General features: G+C 42.1%; 1 protein-coding gene across 1 annotated transcript; it reads right to left on the reverse strand.

Annotated features, from left to right (window-relative positions):
* Positions 1-11,617: 11,617 nt before the first annotated feature.
* Il17f (interleukin 17F) lies at positions 11,618-17,694 on the reverse strand. The gene is made up of 3 exons (XM_036167231.1): positions 17,668-17,694; positions 13,010-13,230; positions 11,618-11,855 (listed from the first exon to the last, which is right to left on the reverse strand). The coding sequence occupies exons 1-3, from the start codon at positions 17,692-17,694 to the stop codon at positions 11,618-11,620; spliced, it is 486 nt and encodes a 161-aa protein (XP_036023124.1).
* Between the last annotated feature and the right edge of the window lie 2,153 nt (positions 17,695-19,847).

Consider the following 19,847-nt stretch of genomic DNA (forward strand, 5'->3'; position numbering starts at 1 on the left):
TGCTTCCTCCAGGCTTTGATAACAATTGTTTGTCTGTGTTAGCATATGAAGCTATAGTCAGGCTAGAGCACTTGCTTAGGAGTTGCAAGGCCCTGCGTTCGATCCCCAGCACTGAAGAACAAACAAAAACAGTAATAAAATAAAATGAATAACAGAGCTTCAGTGGTCCTGTCCCTTGCTGTGGTGCCTTCCTCCATCTTCAAAGCCAACTGTGTTACATCCTGTGCTGTCCTCAGATTTCCTTCTCTCTGTCACTCATCCTGCCTGTCTCAAGGACACTGGCAGTCATATTTAGGACCCACACAGATAATGCAGGATAACCTTTCAATATCAAAATCCCTCATGTAATCATAGCTGTAAGTCCTGTTTTTCTTACGCAGTAATACTCTCAGGTACACATGTTAGGTATAGTTATCTTTGGTCGAGTCACTCTAGAGGCACTGCAAAGCTGGCTAATACAGCCGCTAGTAAATAGAAGCTTGGCTGGGTCTGCCTTCAGGATTTCTGAAAGGCCAGCATAAAAGTATCTTGAAATCTTTTTTTTTTTCTGTAATGAGAAATCTACACATTTGGGTTCTTTAATCATGTAATTGCAAAGTAGAACATTTTGGGTAGCTGGGTCTCTGGGGATTCAACTGGCCTTTGTATCAGGTGTTTCCAAAGGTCATTTATCTTGAGAGTGGAATTGCATCCCTACAAACTGTGCACTTTGTAATGATACCGTTTCACCTTTCAGTTTTTTGTACTGTCATACATTGTTACATATTGCAGTACCAGTATGCACTTGTGTGTGTCTCAGTGTAGCAATAGTGGTCAAAACCAAAAAGATGTAACTGTACTGTGACCAATTCCTGGTGGATGGTAGAACACACAACATAACTGGAGGGCAGGAGTTATAGCTCAGTGGTAGAGCACCTACCAAAGGTACATTAATTCCTAGAAACACAAACACAACACACACACACACACACACACACACACACACACACACACCAGTTGTAATCTAATTCGTATTCATCTAAACTCACAACATTTAGGCAGAATGAACATTTAGAAATAACAAGTAAAAATGCTGGGCTAGAGGCTGGAGAGTTGGATCAGTGATTAAGAGCACACACTGCTCTTGTAGAGGATAGGAGCTTAGTTCCCAGCACCCATTTCAGGGGAATCATAGAAACCTATAACTCTAGCTCCAAGGGATCCAATGCCCCTGGCCTCCACAGACACCTGCACTCATGTGGACATACCCATAAACAACACACGTGCACATGGTTAACAATAATAAAAATAAATCTTTTTAAAAAAAATACTGGGATACTACTCTAAAATAACTCTTCTATTGATGTGATTAATATTATCATATGTTGAGTCCACTAAAAATTTCCTGATGCAAAATCACTATCACTTTTTGGTTTTAAAAATCAGGAAATGTTCATTGGGACAGCTGTTCTTGGGATCCTGTCAATAGGCTGGTTCTGTGATCACAAACCCACACCATTGCTAACGACTGAAAACAACAACAACAACAACAACAAAAAAAATCTGGCATGCAAAAAAAAAAAAAAAAAAAGAGGAATGGGAAGATCCTGTATTACACTGAGAACCTCTGTGTCCTCCCTGACCAACAATTCATAGAGAGATATACCGTATCAGCCACTGGGATTTTTTTAATGACTCATGGCTGTTAGTTGCAGCATTAATTAGGTCATAAGGGCTACATCTTTCTGGCTCTCATATGTTTTAGTTGCCTTACAGGGTAGGAGGTCTCCATGTGGCTTTTTCCATGTTCCCTTCATTTGATCAGCATTCCCTCCCTCCCTGTAACTCCCCATCTCTGTTCTCATCCCTGCTTAAGGGCTCCACCCTAGTATCTCCCCTCTCTGTTTTCATATCACATATGTTGTGCTATTCCCCTCCCTTGAACCATCCCCCACCCCAAACCAGTCTATTCTAGTTCCTATCTTCTACAGGTATTCCAGGTTAAGCATGCAAATCTAAAGATTAAAAGCTAAGATTGACCCATGAGAGAGAACATGGCAGCGTTTGCCTTTCTGAGCCTGAGTTACCTTGTTCTGTATAATTTCTACCAAGTTCATTCATTTACCTGTAAATTTAAGAATTTCATTTGTCTTTATAGATGAGGAAAATTCCACTGTGTGTGTGTGTGTGTGTGTGTGTGTGTGTGTGTGTGTGTGTGTGCGCCATGTCTTCATTGTCCATTTGTCAGTTGATAGACATATAGGCTGAGTCAATTCCCTGGCTATTGTGGATAAGGCAACAATGAATTCTATTGAACAAAATCTCTGTAGTACGATCCAGAATCCTTAGGGTATATGCCCTGGAGTACTTAGCTATAGTAGTTCTGTTTCTAGATGGGTTTTTTCTGTTGTTGTTGTTGTTGTTATTTATGAACCCTCCATTCTTATTTCTGCAGTGGCTACAACAGTTTACATTCTCACAAACAGTGAATAAGAGTTCCTCTTCCCCTACATGCTCTCTATCATTTGTTGCCACTTGATATTTTTTATGATAGCCATCCTGACTGGGTTGAGATGGAATTGCAAAGTACTTTAAATTGCATTTCCCCAATGGCCAAGGATACTGAACACATTTAAAAATGTTTAATAGTCATTTGTATGTCTTCCATTGAGAATTCTCTGTTCAGATCCATGGCCCATTTTTTTAAAAAAATTGGGTTGTTTGTTTGCTTGATGTTTAGTTGGTGGTGGTTTGGTTTGGTTTTGGTTTGGGGATTTGTTTTTTAGGGGTCTTTTGTTTGTTCTTTCTGTATTCTACATATTAATCTCCCATCAGAGATATAGCTGACCATGAATTTTTCACCCATATGGTGTCTGTACGCTTGATTAACAGTTTCCGTTTCTCTTTATTGTCCACCATTGCTGAAACTTTATTGCTGAAGACACGATACTGGAACTGAGATGGCAGCTTTCTCCCCACTAGCCAGCTTTTGTACTACTGGGAGATGAAATGCAGGCTACCAGGCAGGAAAAGGCATCAGTTGCCTTACCTAACTGAGAGCCCTACAACCACCATACCAACTTGCCAGACAAGATGTGCCCACTGGTGCAACAGTGGCACAGCCGGTACATGGACAACCAAGCACTCTCTGGTTTTGAGGCCCACTCCTCAAGAAACAATACTTGCCTGATACCTGATTGCAGCTAAATTGACACAGTACCAAGCTGCCTTCTAGATATTTCTGTTTATACCCAAAGACATATACTGCTTTCAGACTTGAGTGGAGAAACTTCTCTTTGCAAATGACATCAGCAAATGCAGAGATGAATGGCTGCTCAAGGTGCTGAGAATGAGTGACAGCTGAATGCTTAGCCTTCTAAATGCCATCCCACCTAAGGCTCAGGAAATGATATGGAAGAGCAAGCAGAAATAATGTATGAGTCAGAATGTATTGGAAAAGAACTGAGAAGTTCTATCTCCTGGGAATGACGCATCAAAGTAACCATGATGTCATAGAGGCAGCTGCTGCCCATGATGACTCCATACATGACAGGGCCTGTCAACGGTGACTAGAGAGAGGAAGGGGCACCTACGGCCCTGCCCGTCTCTACTGAAGTCTAGATAACTGACACATTCTGGAGGAAGGGCAGACACATGTTCAGTTATAAAGCCACAAATGAGCTCACCACACTTGTAAGGACAGTTCCAAGCCTGTGGTCACTTAGTGGGGTACAAAACAAAAAGATATGAATGTGAGGAAGGGACTTGTGGAGAGGATGAGATGGGGAATGGTGGTGAGAGGGAGGTAATAGAAAGTAAGGGAGATGGTAATCAGAATAAAATATGTGTTTATATATATTGCATACATATATGTGTATGTGTGTATAGAAAAAAAAAGAACAAGTTATTGGAAAAAGTGAGAAAGCTCATCCAGGGCTGCTCCCCCACATCAGGGCTACTTTCTCTGTAGCCAAGAAGTAGCAGGTGGGATGCCAGCAGCCTGAAGAAAATGGGCGATATCTCTAACAGATGTGAGGCTTCTGGTAGGCACTGAGGAGGGCATATCAGATTGGCAGGCCTTGTGTAGTTAATTGTCTAGTGGTATGCTCTTGAGACTCGTGAGCTGTTACCGTCTATGTCACCACATGTTCGAGTCTCTGGAGCACATTCACTGACTAGAAACTCTATGACCCAAGTCTTGTTAGTTCCTTTTGGAAGTAGTTAACTGTGTGCAATTATTGGAATACATGAGACACCATTTTTCCTCAAGAACAGGAGGAGACAGCAAACAATTGCCTTTTCCCAGAGCACCTGAAGAGATTTAAAAAAAAAAAAAAAAGCCAACCTTCCTCTGAAGGACACTGGAGAGAACACTTGCTGGACATCAGCCTTCCCTCTATTCATTGACTCCAATCAGAGGCATCCTCTATGAATAAGCCAGTAGGAATTCAGCATTTCTGGGCTCTGGAACCTCTAAAATTCATGTTTAAAAAAAATCAATTCAAGCAAGTGGAACAAGACAGTTTACATCTTCCCCATACCCTGGAGAGACAAACCTAGCCCAAATATAAGCAACCCCCTGATCTGCAGAATGAGGCTGCTTAATATTTCCTCCTTCACAAGATTATTCTGATGACCGAATGCATGGAGAGTTTAAAGATCATCCTATTGTGATGACCGAGCAATCGTCAGCTTACATTACAAAGCATTCTGCTACTTCTAAAGACAATGATGATCCTACTATACAATGGGAATGATTGCATCATTGTTCTGCTCAATAAAATTCATTCCCATTTGACAATTGCAACTCATTAGTAATTCACCCAAATCCTCCAACACAAATAATAGCATTGAACAGATGTTAATAAGCTAAACAGCATGGACCCAAAAGAAAGAAAAGATTGATTTATATATATATATACTTAATTCTATTTGAGGTTTATTTTCAAGCATGCAATCCTGAAGATGGGTGTCTCCGTGCAGACGTCGTCAACAGCAAAAGACAGAAGCAAGAATTGGTTTCCTTAAGAGATCTCACTTGGGGTTTCGGGTGACCACAGAAGGCAATCAGGCATTTGACAAGTGGTCTGCATGATGCCTGGGGTTTCTGTCTTCTTAGGTGGTGAGAAACCAGGAGTGTGGTGTCAGCAGGACCTAGAATCTAGGGGAGCTCTTGATCTTAAAAGTACAAAGCATTTTACATGCGCAAGGCATCCCCTCCTAGGGGACAGCCACAGTTGAATAGGATGAACTCTGACCTCCAGGTCAGCCCTCCCACAGGGCTGCTTTCTCCATAGCCCTGAAGTAGCAGGTGCCTTAACCCACTGAGCCATCTCGCCAGCCCCACAGCCATGAGAATGTGGTTGTAAGACATGGTTATGGGACCTCTGATGTTGTCACCACTACAAACAAGGTCTGGTCCTCACCCTTGGGACATACAAAGGGCTGTGGTATGTCAACTCTGAACAGCACAGAAGGAAACCACAGAAGTAAGCCAGCAGACTCCGAAATCTATGGATTTTGTGACAACTCATAACCCCACCTTTGTTTAATTTATTGAGTCACTTAACTTGGAAAACAAGAATTACAACCCACACACCTTGCAATACTGGTAGCCGCCTGGAGTAGCTGGGTACTACTCTGAATATTTTACATTTAATATTTCTTTTAATGGGTCTCCCAAACTTCAGAGGGAGATACTATTCTCACCCATTTTATAGTTAAGAAAACTGAGACAAAAAGAAGTAACTTGTCCAAGGCAAGCTATTGATGTGGAAACACATGTACACAGAAGTTTAACATGCAATATAGTGAGAGAGGACAAAGAGTCTCTTCTGTCTATATTACCTAGTTCATAATTTGTTTTAAAGTAACTACAATAGCTATAAGCATTGTCTATTTCTTATTTTAATTTTTTTGAGAATTTCATGCATGGGTACTATATTTACACCATTTCCAGCCCTCTCCTCCCCCTCTCAAAACCTATTGAGTCAACTTAGTGTTGCTCCTATGTACATCGTTCGGAGATGACTGATAGGTTGGACCTATCAGAGGGGCTCATCTGGAGAAATCAGTTCTCCCTCAGTAGGCATTGTTGGGCTTCATCTAGGGCTAGACCTTGTGAAATTGTCTCTATTCATATTGTCATGTCCATGGGTGTTGTTATGCAGATCTTGTTGAATTTCATGGATGCTCCTCCCCTGCCTTGTCTAGAAAGATAGAACGTTGTAGCAGCATCCTGGTCCTCTGGCGCTTACAACATGGCTTATCGCTGTTCCCTATAGAGATTTAATTGTAGATGTATCGGCTGGAACTTGCATTCCCACAGTTCTCTGTTCTCTGTAGTTTGACCAGTTGTGGATCTCTAGAATAGTCTCTAGCTGCTGCAAAAAGAAGCTTCTTTGATGGTGGGGTGAGAGCTTATCTGTGGGAATAAGGATAAGTATTCAGAGTACAGTTAGACGTTATTTCGGTTTAGGAAAAGTAGTAGGAGCAGACTCTCTTCAAGGGTCCATGATCTCTCCAGCTGTAGGTAATTGAATAGGTTTATAATCCTTGGCATAATTACCTCCTGTTGAGTTGGCCTTGAGCCCAGTTAGACAGTTATTAGTTGCTCTCAAGAGAAAAAAGCTACTATTGGAACATTCAAAATATCTTGCTGAGCCGGTCATAGTTGTGGTTTGTAAGCTTTATAGCTAGATAGAGCTGTTAATTGGTTTTGTTTGTTGATTTCCTATTGGCAGCTAATGTAGCACCTTCCTGTCCTCTGAGACTTAATCCTCAAGGAGGGGACTTTCAGGTCAGCTCCATCTCCGTTCCTCCAAGCCCAGTGTCTAAAGTGTGTGAACTCCTCGGCAATGGGGTCTCAACTCCATGTTCTGGAAGACACGAGAGCAATGGTATCTGTCTAGATTGCTTTGGGGGTCTCTTGAACCCCCCTGATCTACAGCTCAAAAGGAGACTCCCCATGCCTGGCACTGGAGTTTTGTTAGATAGTCTATGTCTCTTGAGGAAGCATTATCATCTCATGTGTAATTCTATTTAAAAGATACTGTGTGTGTGTATGTGTGTGTGTGTGTGTGTGTGTGTGTGTGTGTGTGTGCATGTATATGTGTTTGCATATATGTGTGTGTGCATGTATGTATGTGTATAACAAGATATATTATTTTTAAAGAAACTTATAAAAAAGTTCTCTATGAGTTTTTCAAACATCCTTAGTGTTATCTTCTCTTCTTCCTCCTCCCTCTGTATTACCCTCCCTCTCCCAATAAGTCCCTCTGCCACTGTTTATCACATTTCCCCCCTCATAGTACCTGTGTCCTACTGCCTCTCTTCCTCTCCTTCCTCTCCTTCCTCTCCCCATGGTCCCTTTCTATTTCCATAGCCCCTGCAGTCGTGTAGGTTATACACTCAAATTTAAAGATTCAGGGCTAGTATCTGCAGCTAAGAAAGGACATGCGCCATTTCTCTTTCTGGGTCTGGATTCCCTTGCTCGGCATATTTTCCAGTTCCACCTATTTCCCTGAGAATTTCGTGATTTCATTTCTTCCTTTATGGACAAATAGACTCTATTGTGGACATGTATCAGATGTTCACACCCATTCATCAGACATGAAGGACATTTAGGCTGTTCCCATTTCCTAGCTGTTGGGACTAGAGCAGAAACAAACCCCGCTGAGCAAGTGTCTCTGTAGTAGGATGCTGGGAACTTTAGGTGTATGCCAAGGATTGGCATAGCTCAGTAGTATGTCACAGTTATTGACTTAGTAGTAGCCTAAGAACCTCTCTTTATAAATAGTAATTACCAAGTGCTGAGATCAAAGGTGTGCTCCACCATGGCCCAGCTGCCAGGTACTGTCTGAAGCACCTTAACCAATCACCTTATTCTATCCTCTTAAAAACTCTACTAGGCCTGGGGGAGGGGCGGCTGGAGAAATGGCTCAGAAGTTAAGCTCTTGCTGCTCTTGCACAGGACCAAGTACAATTCCCAGCACCCACATGAGGCAGCTCACAGCTACCCATAACTCCATAACTCAAGCACCAGGGGCTCTGACACCTACATCTGGACCCCATGGGCACTGCGCTGACATGCACAAACCCACACACACATAATTTTAAAAACTAAAATATCTTATTAGAAACTCTATGAGGTTGGTACTGACAGCATGCCCCTCTTATAACTGAGGAAAGGCAAGCGGAACAAGTCTGAGTAACTTGTTCAAATCACTAGTAATCAGCATGAAGCAGTAAGACCCAAAACAAGCATTTTACCCCAGCATCTGGCTCCAGCATCCTTGTGCTCAGCTGTCATGCGGTGGTCTCTGATATTGCTATGACATTTGTACAGCATAAAGGAAGAAGCAAATATTTTCCATGTGAAAACCCCTTAATGCACAATCACAGTCATTCTCTGTCTTAGTCTTAGTTTTAAAATACAGTCTTCATTATTGAGCAAAACACAAAACTGGTCACCACTAATGAGTAAGGCTACCACAACTCGTAAAATGTACATTTATCCACTGGGTCACATATCACTCCTGAAATGTATTGCTTCTTTTCCAAATTACACCCACAGAGTAGATTACAATGAACTTTGAAGTTAGGAACAAGGGGGTACATGTGCTTTTGTTATTTATTGTTTTTTGGACAATGGCATGGTTACGGGGGAAGGGATATTATTTTCCTCTCAGCTGAGACCTTCATAAATAACTAAAAATAAGCAACTATGTGTGGGATAGGAATGCAGCTCAGCTGCTGCCTAGCATGCAGGAAGCCCAATAAAACTGAGTTTGGTGGTCCACACTTGTAATCCCAGCACTCAGGAGGTAGATGCAGGAGGATCAGAAGTTCAAACCCTTGGACAGCTTGGTCTGTAGGAGACATTGGAGAGGGGGCGGCAATTAAGCAAGGCCTGGAGGGAGGGAAGAAAAGGAAAGGAAAGAAATAGCTACGTGCTTTCAAGTTTCTATGTGGAAATCTCCCTATACACTGTGATGGAAACTCTATTCAAAAACCTAAGCCATTCAACTTAGTCTGTATCTTCAGGAAAAAAATGGAGGGACTTCTGCCTCTCAGACAGCTTGGCAAAGCTGATGACCATGGCATCCTCATTCTGCTCCGTGGTGTCTGACATCACCTGAGCAAACAGGTGCACCCAGCCATTCCTTTCTTTTCCATCTGTGCTGAAGAATCCAAGAACTCACAGGTGCAGTGTGCCACCTCCTGAGTAGAAAAGGGTGTGCAGTTTCAGCTTTAGCCACAGGCCAAGAAGGCAAGCTTGCTCAGCCTCTGGGGGCTCAGTGAGCAATGTGTTTGGAGACACAGGATGTGGTACTTCTGTATCCTCTCCCACAGCCAATGCAAGTCCATACAGAGAAATGGCTGGCATGGATCTTGTCATGTTATCATGGATAACATGATAACTGACATGTTATCAGACACACTCAGGCAATACTGGAAAACCAAAATGCAATGGTGTTAAACCTGGAGCCTGTAAACCTGTTCCTGCCAGTAACTGCTTGAGTGACCTTGAACAAGTTACCTAATTCTCCAGGCTACATACATAAGTGAACCAGAGGCTATAGTGGTCTATTTGGCCCTCACCATGAGACCACCATCAAAAGGAACCTTTCTCCAGTCTTTAACTGAGCCTCAGAATTCAGATCATTTTTACATCACCAGAGCTATCTCAGGAAATGTTGCCAGGCTTCCGTCATTCCTGCAATCCAGCACCCAGAATTAGCCATAGGTGGCTCATTAGGCAATGGACCATACTGTTGTTTGCTTCAGGGTTCATTTGTGACTAAGTGAAGAGCGCATGCCAGAGCATCCTTCCTGTCATTAGAAATGGAAGCTCCAAGCTCCTACTATCTGCCTGACACAAAACCAAATCCCAGATAGGAGAAAGGCCTTACATCCCACTTCCTCCCTGGCACCTGGAATGCAGCGGCAATATGGATGTTCTTAAAGCCGGTGGCATGGTAGCCATGAAAGAGAGATGTGATGTGCTGTATCCAGAAAAAGGGAGATACAAGTTTCCCAGAGACTGAGATCTGCATTCTGTGTATCTACAAGTAGCATTGGAGTCTGACAAAAAGACTCCTAGTGACCCCATAAGGTCTAGAATCACAGGAAAGAGGCAAAGTAACCACATGGCCCTAATGACAGGGTTCTGGGGATGGCTACTATACATTCTCTGTACCTCTTTCTCCACTTGGTACCTCTAGTGGCTAACACAACGATCAGTAAATGTTTGCTTTGTAACATAATGTGGCCAGAAGAGTGGACAAGAAACATATAAATGTAATGAACCTCGATTTCATTAATAACAATAACTCAGCTGGGCAGTGGTGGTGGTGCACGTCTGTAATCCCAGTACAGGAGGCAGAGGCAGGTGGATCTCTGTGAGTTTGAGGCCAGCCTGGTCTACAGAGCTAGTCCAGGACAGGCTCCAAAGCTACAAAGAAACCCTGTCTCGAAAAACCAAAAAATAAAAAATAAAATAATAATAATAATAATAATAACAACAACAACAACAACAATAACTCTAACACCAGTGGTCTGAGGAGGAAATATGATAACTAATATACATATAGAATTTCAAAATCTTTAGGGCTGTTAGGTCTTGGAGTGCAAGCTGGAAGTAGAAACAAATACTTTGCCTTCCTTTATTTCTGTTGCCATGTTAATCACCACAAGCAAAAGGAGCTTGGAGGGGAATGGATTTGCTTGGCTTGTGAGTTATAGCCCATCATGGAGGGAAGTCATGGCAGAAACTCAAGGCAGGAACTCAAGGCAGGAACTGAAGCAGAGATGATAAAGGAACACTCTCCACAACCTGCCCTGCCTGCCTTCTTATACAACCCAGGACTGCCTGCCCAGAGGTGGCACCACCCACAATGGTCTAGGTCCTCCCACAATAATCATTAATCAAGAAGATGGCCCTAGACATGCAGGCAACTCCTCAGCTGAGGTTCCCTCTTGCCAGGTCGTTCAAGTTTGTATCAAGTTGACAAAAAGTAACCAGCACATACTTCAAATATTTTTAATTAAAAATATTTTATTATATAATTAATAGATATATTAATTTCTGCTAAATTTTTATATAATCAATAGGTCATAAATATATGTATAGTTCTACAAATATAAATATATAATAGTTTATGCTACCTCATTTATATTTAGCAAATTTTTCTATGGACATACCTATCAGATGCTTGCCCCATCCTTGTTGACCCAGCCCACACTACAAAGGCCCCTCTCATACATTCTGAAATTTCCATCTGAAAGAAGAGCATTTCATTGAACTCTACAAGAATGACACTAAATCAAAGTGATAGTATTGACCAAAATAAAAAGTGGCCATCATATAACATAAAGGGGCTGGGTGAGGGGGTGTCTTAACTCTCCTTTGATTTTCAGAAGTTTGAGGAATTGGAACACATCAGAACTGGTCACAGTTCTAAAGAACTCCAGAAAGTTAACACTACATCGAGTACAGAGAGCTTCAAGAATGCCATGCACATCTTACTAAGAGTCCTAGGAAGCAGAAAGACTTGGAGATCAGGTTTCAGGCAGCACACTGGGTAAAGAGAGGCACTTCCTCGGCTTCTTCAACTGAGTTTGCTGCGCAGCTTTGTCAGGCTGTGTGGTGCACGATGGGAGAGACACAGGTGCAGCCAACTTTGACCCGCATCTTCTCCAGCCTGAAGGAATTAGAACAGCCCTGGGGCTCCCGCCGGAGGACCAGGATTTCTTGATGGATGGCAACGGAGTTCATGGAGCTGTCTTCCTGACCCTGGGCATTGATGCAGCCTGAATATCTGCACTGGGCCTCGGCGATCTCTGAGGGGAACCGGTGGGGGTCTCGGGTGATGCTGAAAAAAAAATGAAAAAGGCAACAAAGGATGTTGAGGCCAGGGAGTGGAAGAGAAAAGGGCTCTGGCAGCTGGGTGTTCCCCTCCAGGGGAGGTTCTGAGTCACACAGGGAGCAGCAGGGGCTCTAGATTCTTGGACTAAGCTCTAGCTGTTAAGTAACTCCCCATGCCCCAAATCCCTCTGCCATAAAATGGGGGTTCTCGCCATATCATTCTCTCAGGGGACTGTTGAGGACTTTACATAGTATGAATGCATGTAAAGCAACCCCATAAATGACGTTAGGGTTCAGATCATCTTAGACCTGTAGTTTATTTGTATTGTTATTACAATTATTACACGTCCTTTAAGCAGAAACATCACTAATAGGTCTCCCAGTGTACAATCCATAAAAATTCACTGCTTGGAAAGGAAAATCAAAGCCCTAGAAATTTATGAATTCAAAGCCTCTCTCAGTTTCTCTCTTGATATTCACCTCTGCCTGGAGACAGGCAGCCTCGTGGGCTTGCCACAGTGTGCAAACCTCTCAGGAAGTGCCCCCAAAGCACTGCTTTGTTACTGGAGTCTGTTTTTATGGATGTATTTGAAGAGTATAAGTGGGTGCTAAGTGTTCCCAAGACCTCTATCTTAAGGTAAAATCACAAGACTCTACCCTACACAGTGGATGTCTACATCCCAAGCTGGCCTCTCTTCCACACCTGTCTCTTACCCTCACTACTCAGAGTAACATCGAATCTGAGTGTTAAACTGACTTCTGGTTTCCACTTATCCTCGTGCAGTGATAATAATGCATAATATATCACTCCTGTAATCCCAGAACTTGGAAGGCTGAGGCAGAAGGATAACCATGGGTCTGAGGTTAGCCTGGGCTACCTAGGAAGTTCCAGGGCAGCCTGAGCTACAGACTTCCATCTCAGAAAAAGAGTGAATGTGAGTCCTGAGCACAGAGAAGAATGAGGCTTTATAATCAAAATAATTTAGAACACTTTTCTTTAGTTTTGGCTGTCCTGGAACTCAGTATGTAGATCAAGCTGGCCTTGAACTCAGAGTTCTACCTGCTTCTGCCCCCTGAGTGCTGGGATTAAAGTCATGTACCACCATATCTGATTTAGCACATTTTTTCAATGGAATATGGAATCTATCTCCCCTGACTTACTTGTAATCCCATGGGGAGCTGGAGCGATTCTGGAAGTCTTGTGAGGCAGAAATGCCCTGATTTTGATTGAAGATGCGGATGTCAACTCTCACACTGTTATTCTCTGGGAGAGGACAATTCCCAGCCTTCTGAGGGACAGGAACCCCTGCTTTGGGGTTCTTCCGTGCTGCCACCCCCCTCAGGATGGCAAGCCCCAACATCAACAGCAGCAGGGACTTGACCTGGAAAATAGAGAAGATTGCCAATGGCTAGAGCCGTGGTGGTGCCATGTAGCTGAACTCCAACTCTGTATGCGGAGTCTGTTTATTGGATAGGGTTTCTTTCTTTCTACAGTACAGGTAGTCACTGGCAATGAGAACAGTCATCCCTAATGCTATCAAGGTGCAAAATAGAAGAACTGGTGATTAAAAGCCTCTTGAATTTAACCCTCACCTTATATTGCACAAAGGCTTCTTCCGGGACATCCCTCCAAATCCCACCCTACCATCAAGGCCCCATTCATGTGTAGTTCAATTAGAAGTATATTTATCAACATTAAATAATAAAGATTTTATCATTTATCACTCATGAAGCATTTCTTTATGTTCTCTAGAAAAGTATTATATGTGTTCGTATCAGATTTAGATCTGTTAAAGTAAAACTTCCTGTAGGAGAACGTGCACAGCCAGGATGTTCCATAAAAGCTTTCTGAATGAATGAAAGGATGGGTAAGTGAATGAATGAACAGAGCAAGGTGACACAGTTATATTAAACAATAGAGTTGAGCTCCGCTCATTGAGTAAAAGATTATGCAAAACCAACCACAGCAAACTTCCAATTATCGATGCTAATTGAAAGACGCAGGGGCACTAATAGCGCACAACAGCAGAGGATAGAAACCATTTCTTTAAGCTGTGGCATATATATATTTTCTACACTAACATTGAAATGTCTGTTTATCTGCTGTTACAAGAGCACACAAAGAAAGTACTTAATGAAGACCTACCCACAAGAGGAGCTAGGAACTCAACAGCTTCCCTTTGTGGTGACTGTCCTTTGCCACACTGCCATCCCTGCTTGACCATCACTGGGGATGGACAGAGGAACTGAAGCTGAACTTTCAACTTCTGGGCTCCATGTTGTTCAGATTCATACTGTGTGGGTAGGGAAAGTGAGTGTGTGTGTTGGTTTAAAGACAAGCCTGATATTTTATACACACTGGAGGCAAGTAATGACCAGCACACACAGAAAGGTCATGGTATCAACCTGCTATACCAATGTCACTGATAATAAGTAGAAATCAAGATGCAGGATGAGGGGGATTTTCCTCCAGATAATCAGCAGTCATATGTTTTCACCTCCACAGTCATTGGTTCACTCAGTAACTAGTACTCAGGCCACAGTGTTGTGGTTTGGGGCATTATCTCTAGAGTCAACTGTCTGGCATCCATACCTCAATTCTAGGACTCACGCCACAGTGACTTGGTTTCATACATCTACAAAAGTTCTAAGGACCCCTGTAAGCACATGATAAGGATTTGGTGCAGGTAACAACTGTTGGCACTGTACTGTTACACTCACTGCGCATGAGATGGATGTGGAATGTAGTCTTCACAAGTGCTTGAAAATTTAGCAAACAGAGTCACTCACCTATCAACCACTTATTTAGGTTTCTTAAGTAAATTTCTCCTTTGAGTCTTCTCCTTCCTCTTGTGTATCATGTTCATTGACTCACTTCTAATTTTCATTATCAAGCTGAAAGTCACTATAGCTTGGCTTATGTGATTCATGGTAATTATTGTAGTGGTTTAAATGAGAATACCCTCCATAGGCCGATGTGCAGTCTTGTTGGAGAGAGTGTGTCACTGGAGTGGGCTTTGATATTTCAAAAGTCTTTCATCATCCCCAGCTAACTCTGCCTCATGGTTATGTCTCAAGATGTGAGCTCTCAGCTACTGATTCAACACCCTGCCTACCTGCCTACAGCCATGATGATCATGGAGTTAGCCCTCAGAAACTGTAAGTACCCAATTAGAAACTTTCTTTTATGTGTTTCCTTGTTCCTGGTGTTTTATCATAGCAATAGAAAAAAAATAACTAAGACAACTACCATGCTCCTAACAAGTCATTACTATTTTTATTAATACTTAAATATTCTTAGGGTATTTTAGAAAATATTTTCATGGCTCTTTAAACACTAGATACTATCAAGTGTCTCATGAAGCAGACAGAGCTCATCTTAATTATCTAATCATCTAGATGAATGACTTAGTCTGAGAGGTAATCAAGAACTTGGCAGCATTTTCAACCTCTTAATGCCAGTCTACAGGCTCCACTTTCCATGACAATGCTGGGTCACAGCCACTGAAGGTCATCACTACTATTATCCACATCAATCTTAGTTGTGTGTCATTACAGGACACAAGAATTCTAAATATCCTGTCCACTGCATCTAAAAACCAGAGGTATTGAAAGCCACAGGGCCTTTAGCAGGAAATTATATATCATCAAATCACTGCTTGCTTCCTGACAGGATAGTTTTTAGTGTTTTGGGACTCTGATAAGGCTGGTGCTGAGTCCGAAGAACGATACAAACAATACTTCCCACGGAAGTTGAGAGTGTTTTACAGGCTTGAATTCTTATATGCCACCTTTAAAACAGATTAATAGATATAGTTCTCACCCTGTAGAATGGGAAACAGGCAGGAGAACACTGAAGCTGTATGTGGATAGTCACAGAATGTGAACCTATTCAGCTTAGCTTTGTACATTACTCTGGTGTGAGCCCAGCTGCACATTGCCCCTACACTTACTTGTAATCTGTAACCTCCTCACTCAGGAATGGGCTACAGAACCTGGTCAGCTGTAAGCTCCATCCAAATTTACCTCCATTGCCATAGTGTGTCCTCTCTGCTGGCCCCTCCTAACCCAATTCCATTTCCATGTCGTGTTCACTGCCATGCTTCTTGCTGACAATCCTACTGATTTTTTTTTTTTCTCAAAGAAATAGAAAGGGTTTGGAGCACTGGACTACCCAAAGGATTAGCTTGGATACAATGGTGTTAGGTTAATAATCTTGCCTCTTGATCACCCACAGATAATTCGGGTCTCAGTTCTGCATTGCGCTATTCAATGACAGCAAACAAAAACCAGATGATTGCACTCCATTTCACTGTGTAATGGGCAGAATATTAACTGTATATTTCTGTGGGTTGACAAGGGTCTCAGAGGTAATGATAATAACACTGAGCCAGGCTTGGTGGCACACTCCTATAGACCCAGCACTCCAGAGGGTGAGGCAGAAGGATTTCCAGTTCCAGACCAGTCCAAGTTATGTAGCAAACTCAAGACTAGCCTGGGCCACACAGGAAGAGCTTGTCTCAAATAGCAAAAATAACAATAACACTAAGAATTAACACTTACATGCTTTTGCTACCTTTATCTCTTACAGCAAATTAAAGTGTCCAAACTAAATAGAAACTAAGCATTCATGATCTACCTCACAAATATAGATTCATCCCACTATACCAATTAATCCCTTCCCCAAAATGCTGTAAGGGAGACACTATTATCATGCTGCTGCATGGCTGAGAAAATTAATTTCACAAAGGGTGATGACTAAAATCCCACATTTAGCAGATAGCAGAGCCAAACTTGTCTGACTTCAAAGCCTTACTCCCTAAATACTGTGATTTGGTGGCTTGTTGTAATCTCTAAAATAAAATAATAACAATCAAGTCAATATGACCACTGTCAAAAAGTGTGAGCACTTTATAAAAGCCAAGCTCTTTGAAGTTGCAAGGCTCGTACAAGGAAAGTCAGAAGACTATCTGAACCAATTACAGTGTGTGATTTCCTATGCCTGGTCCATGTGCCTCTATGTTAAAAGCTTCCCAGGTTTATCCGATTAATGTCGGGCATGATTCTAGTTGTAAGCAAGTGAGGAGTAGAATTGTATCATACTAACATTCCACTAGCTTCTAGAGGGAGTAAGACCAAGCAAATTAATTAGTTAATTGGTCAAGTATCAAAGACATGAAATGCTTCTCCAGGAGCTGTCCAAAAGTTTAACTGGGTGGTTGTACTTCCTCCACCCAAAGTACTACTATAGTCTTGGACGAACCAAACCTTGGGTTCCCTGCTTCCTTGGGATATAAATTATATTTAATACCTAGTGTATATTAGATATTATTATATATGATATTACATAGCTATTCCTTCCGTGGAATTTATACACACACACAGAGATATATATATAGAGAGAGATACAGATATAGAAATATAGGTATAGATAGATAGATAGATGATAGATAGATAGATAGATAGATAGATAGATACATAGATACATAGATAAGCTTGGCTTGGCTCTCACCATCAAGTATGTTTTAGGCCAGCCTGAGCTACATCATGGTCCCTTGTGATACCACATACACACACTAACTCACCTGAGCAAAATCCATCAGGTAAGATCCTATGCTTTCCACTCCCTATAACTTTGCTGCTGTTGGTTTGTAGATTTTTCTTTCTTTTTCTCCACCAGACAAATCAGAAATTAAATTTAACTTCGTTTTTAAAGAACTAATCCACAAAAGACTCCTAGAAGGTCTGAAGCCTTAGAAATCTCCCTTCCTTACTGCTTGAACGCATTTACCCTTCCCCTAGACATCGGCACCACTCACCACGGCTGTCTCACACGGACCCTTCATTCTTGTTTCCAGCTGGCTGCTTCTTTGTTCAGGAAACTCTTTCTTCTGAGTATGTCTCCCTGGGTATGTCAATAACAGTACCTGTCACTTTTATAGCAATCACTGTCCCTGTTTCCACTGACCTCCTTACTGTCTATGAGTTGTGGTTGACCCAGAGTGGCTGACGAAGGCAGGTGTTTTTTTTTTTTTTTTTCCTACTTCACTTCCTGAAGGGGAATCAAAGGGGCGACCCTACAGGAGATGACGGAAAATGGACTCAACCTTCCTTTCCTTCTGCTCCCCGCTTCCCCTCCCATTATCTTCACTACAGAGATGACCCAAGTCACAGATTACTGTCACAGTCTCTGATTCTTCCACAAATTGTGGAGACTCTTGTCACGCACTGTGCGTTCTGTTTTCAGGTCACACAGTAGAATCCCTGGTTGACATGGGGTAAGTCATGCTTACCAAGGCTTGCTTTTAAACATCATGGAAGCGAAAGAAATGACTGGTGTCTGAGAGATTCAGAAATTACATCCACGGGTAGTTTTGTGGTTTCTAAGTCTTCTAACGCTCTGACCAAACCCTTACAGTGCTTACCAATAATCATCCACACAACATATGTGGCTATTGCCTGGGCTAACGCTGATTGAGAATCATCTTTGTTGGCCAAAGTGAGTTAGTAAATAGAAGACTTTAAACGCTCTGGTGTACAGTTTGTGAACTTTCAAATAAAATTCCGTTGTCTCTGTCTCGATCCTGTCCCTAAAACATTTGTCAGGCACACGCATTTATGCTAGGGGAACACAATCATTCACATTCCCCCCTCTCAAAAACACCAAAAGCTTACTTCTTAAAAACTTCTATTACTGGGTCTGTTGGCTCAGAGCTTAAGAACACCAGTTGTTCTTCCAGAGGATCCCAGTTCAATTCCCAGTACCCACACAGCAGTTCACAACAATCTGTAATTCTAGTTTCAAGGGATCTGAAACCCTCACATAGGCATGCATGCAGACAAAATATCAATGCATATGAAATAAAAGTAAGTAAATTTTGAAAATTCTATTACGATCAGGTAAAACCCTCTATACTCTGATCAGCTTTGAGTCTCTGTGTCCATTACCATCTCCTACAAAATGAAGCTTCCTCAAATGTCAGGAGTGGGGGTGGATTTGAGCAACACTATATATTCATGTATAAAATTCTAGTAACCAAAGTTTTTTAAATATCAGGTGAATGTGCACATTTTCCTTTCAGAGTGTAGTCTAGAGCTCAGAGCTGTCATCCTCTATTGTCGACATATTTGACTAAATTTCCATTTTCTTTAACTGAAGAGCATCCAAAACTGACCACAGTTCTGCCATGGCATGCCTTCCCACCACAAGGTTCCTCTCTGTCTGTGGAAGCTTCTGGTCCTTCTGTGCAGCTGTCAGAAGCTCAACTCCTACCCGAAGACTCTCCAACCATCCTCTCTGGCATTGCTCTCTCCTCACTCTTGGTAAACTCAAATTCAATCATCTCTTGTCTGCTTCTATTCAGGATGGTTCTCTAGGCTCTTAATAAATATGAGGTATCTTCAGCCCATCCCCAAAGGAACATCCTCAAATATGCAATCTATATTACATAGTATATATGTGTGTGTGTGTACACACATATAATATATATATTTTTTGAGACAGAGTTTCTCCATATAGCTTTGGAGCCTGTCCTGGAACTTGCTCTGTAGACCAGGTTGGCCTCCAACTCACAGAGATCCACCTGCCTCTGCCTCTGCCTCCCAAGTGCTGGGATTAAGGGCATGCACCACCCCTGCCCGGCCTACACAGTATATTTTTGGGGCAAACGTGGATTCAATACAAGTGCTTTAGCCAGACTGAAATCCCCATGCTTATCTCACAGAGAATTTTAAGGCCTCATCACATAGGACAGCTCATGAACACGGTGAAGCTAGATTCATGAAGTCTAGATTTTCGATTTCAGCTTTGCTTGTATCCCTCATGATACCAAAGCAATCTATGAGTGAGGTTACTTCTGGATCTGCACTGTCTGCTGAAGGATTGTATATTGGTTGGTGGCTTGCTGTCTGTCTACTGTAGCAGGGTTCAGAAGCAGGAGCTTCAGAAGTAGATCTGACAACTTTTCATTTGACAACGATGTATCAATAGAATAAACCT

This window comes from Onychomys torridus, chromosome 18, assembly GCF_903995425.1.
Source record: "Onychomys torridus chromosome 18, mOncTor1.1, whole genome shotgun sequence".
Classification (NCBI taxonomy): Eukaryota; Metazoa; Chordata; class Mammalia; order Rodentia; family Cricetidae; genus Onychomys; species Onychomys torridus.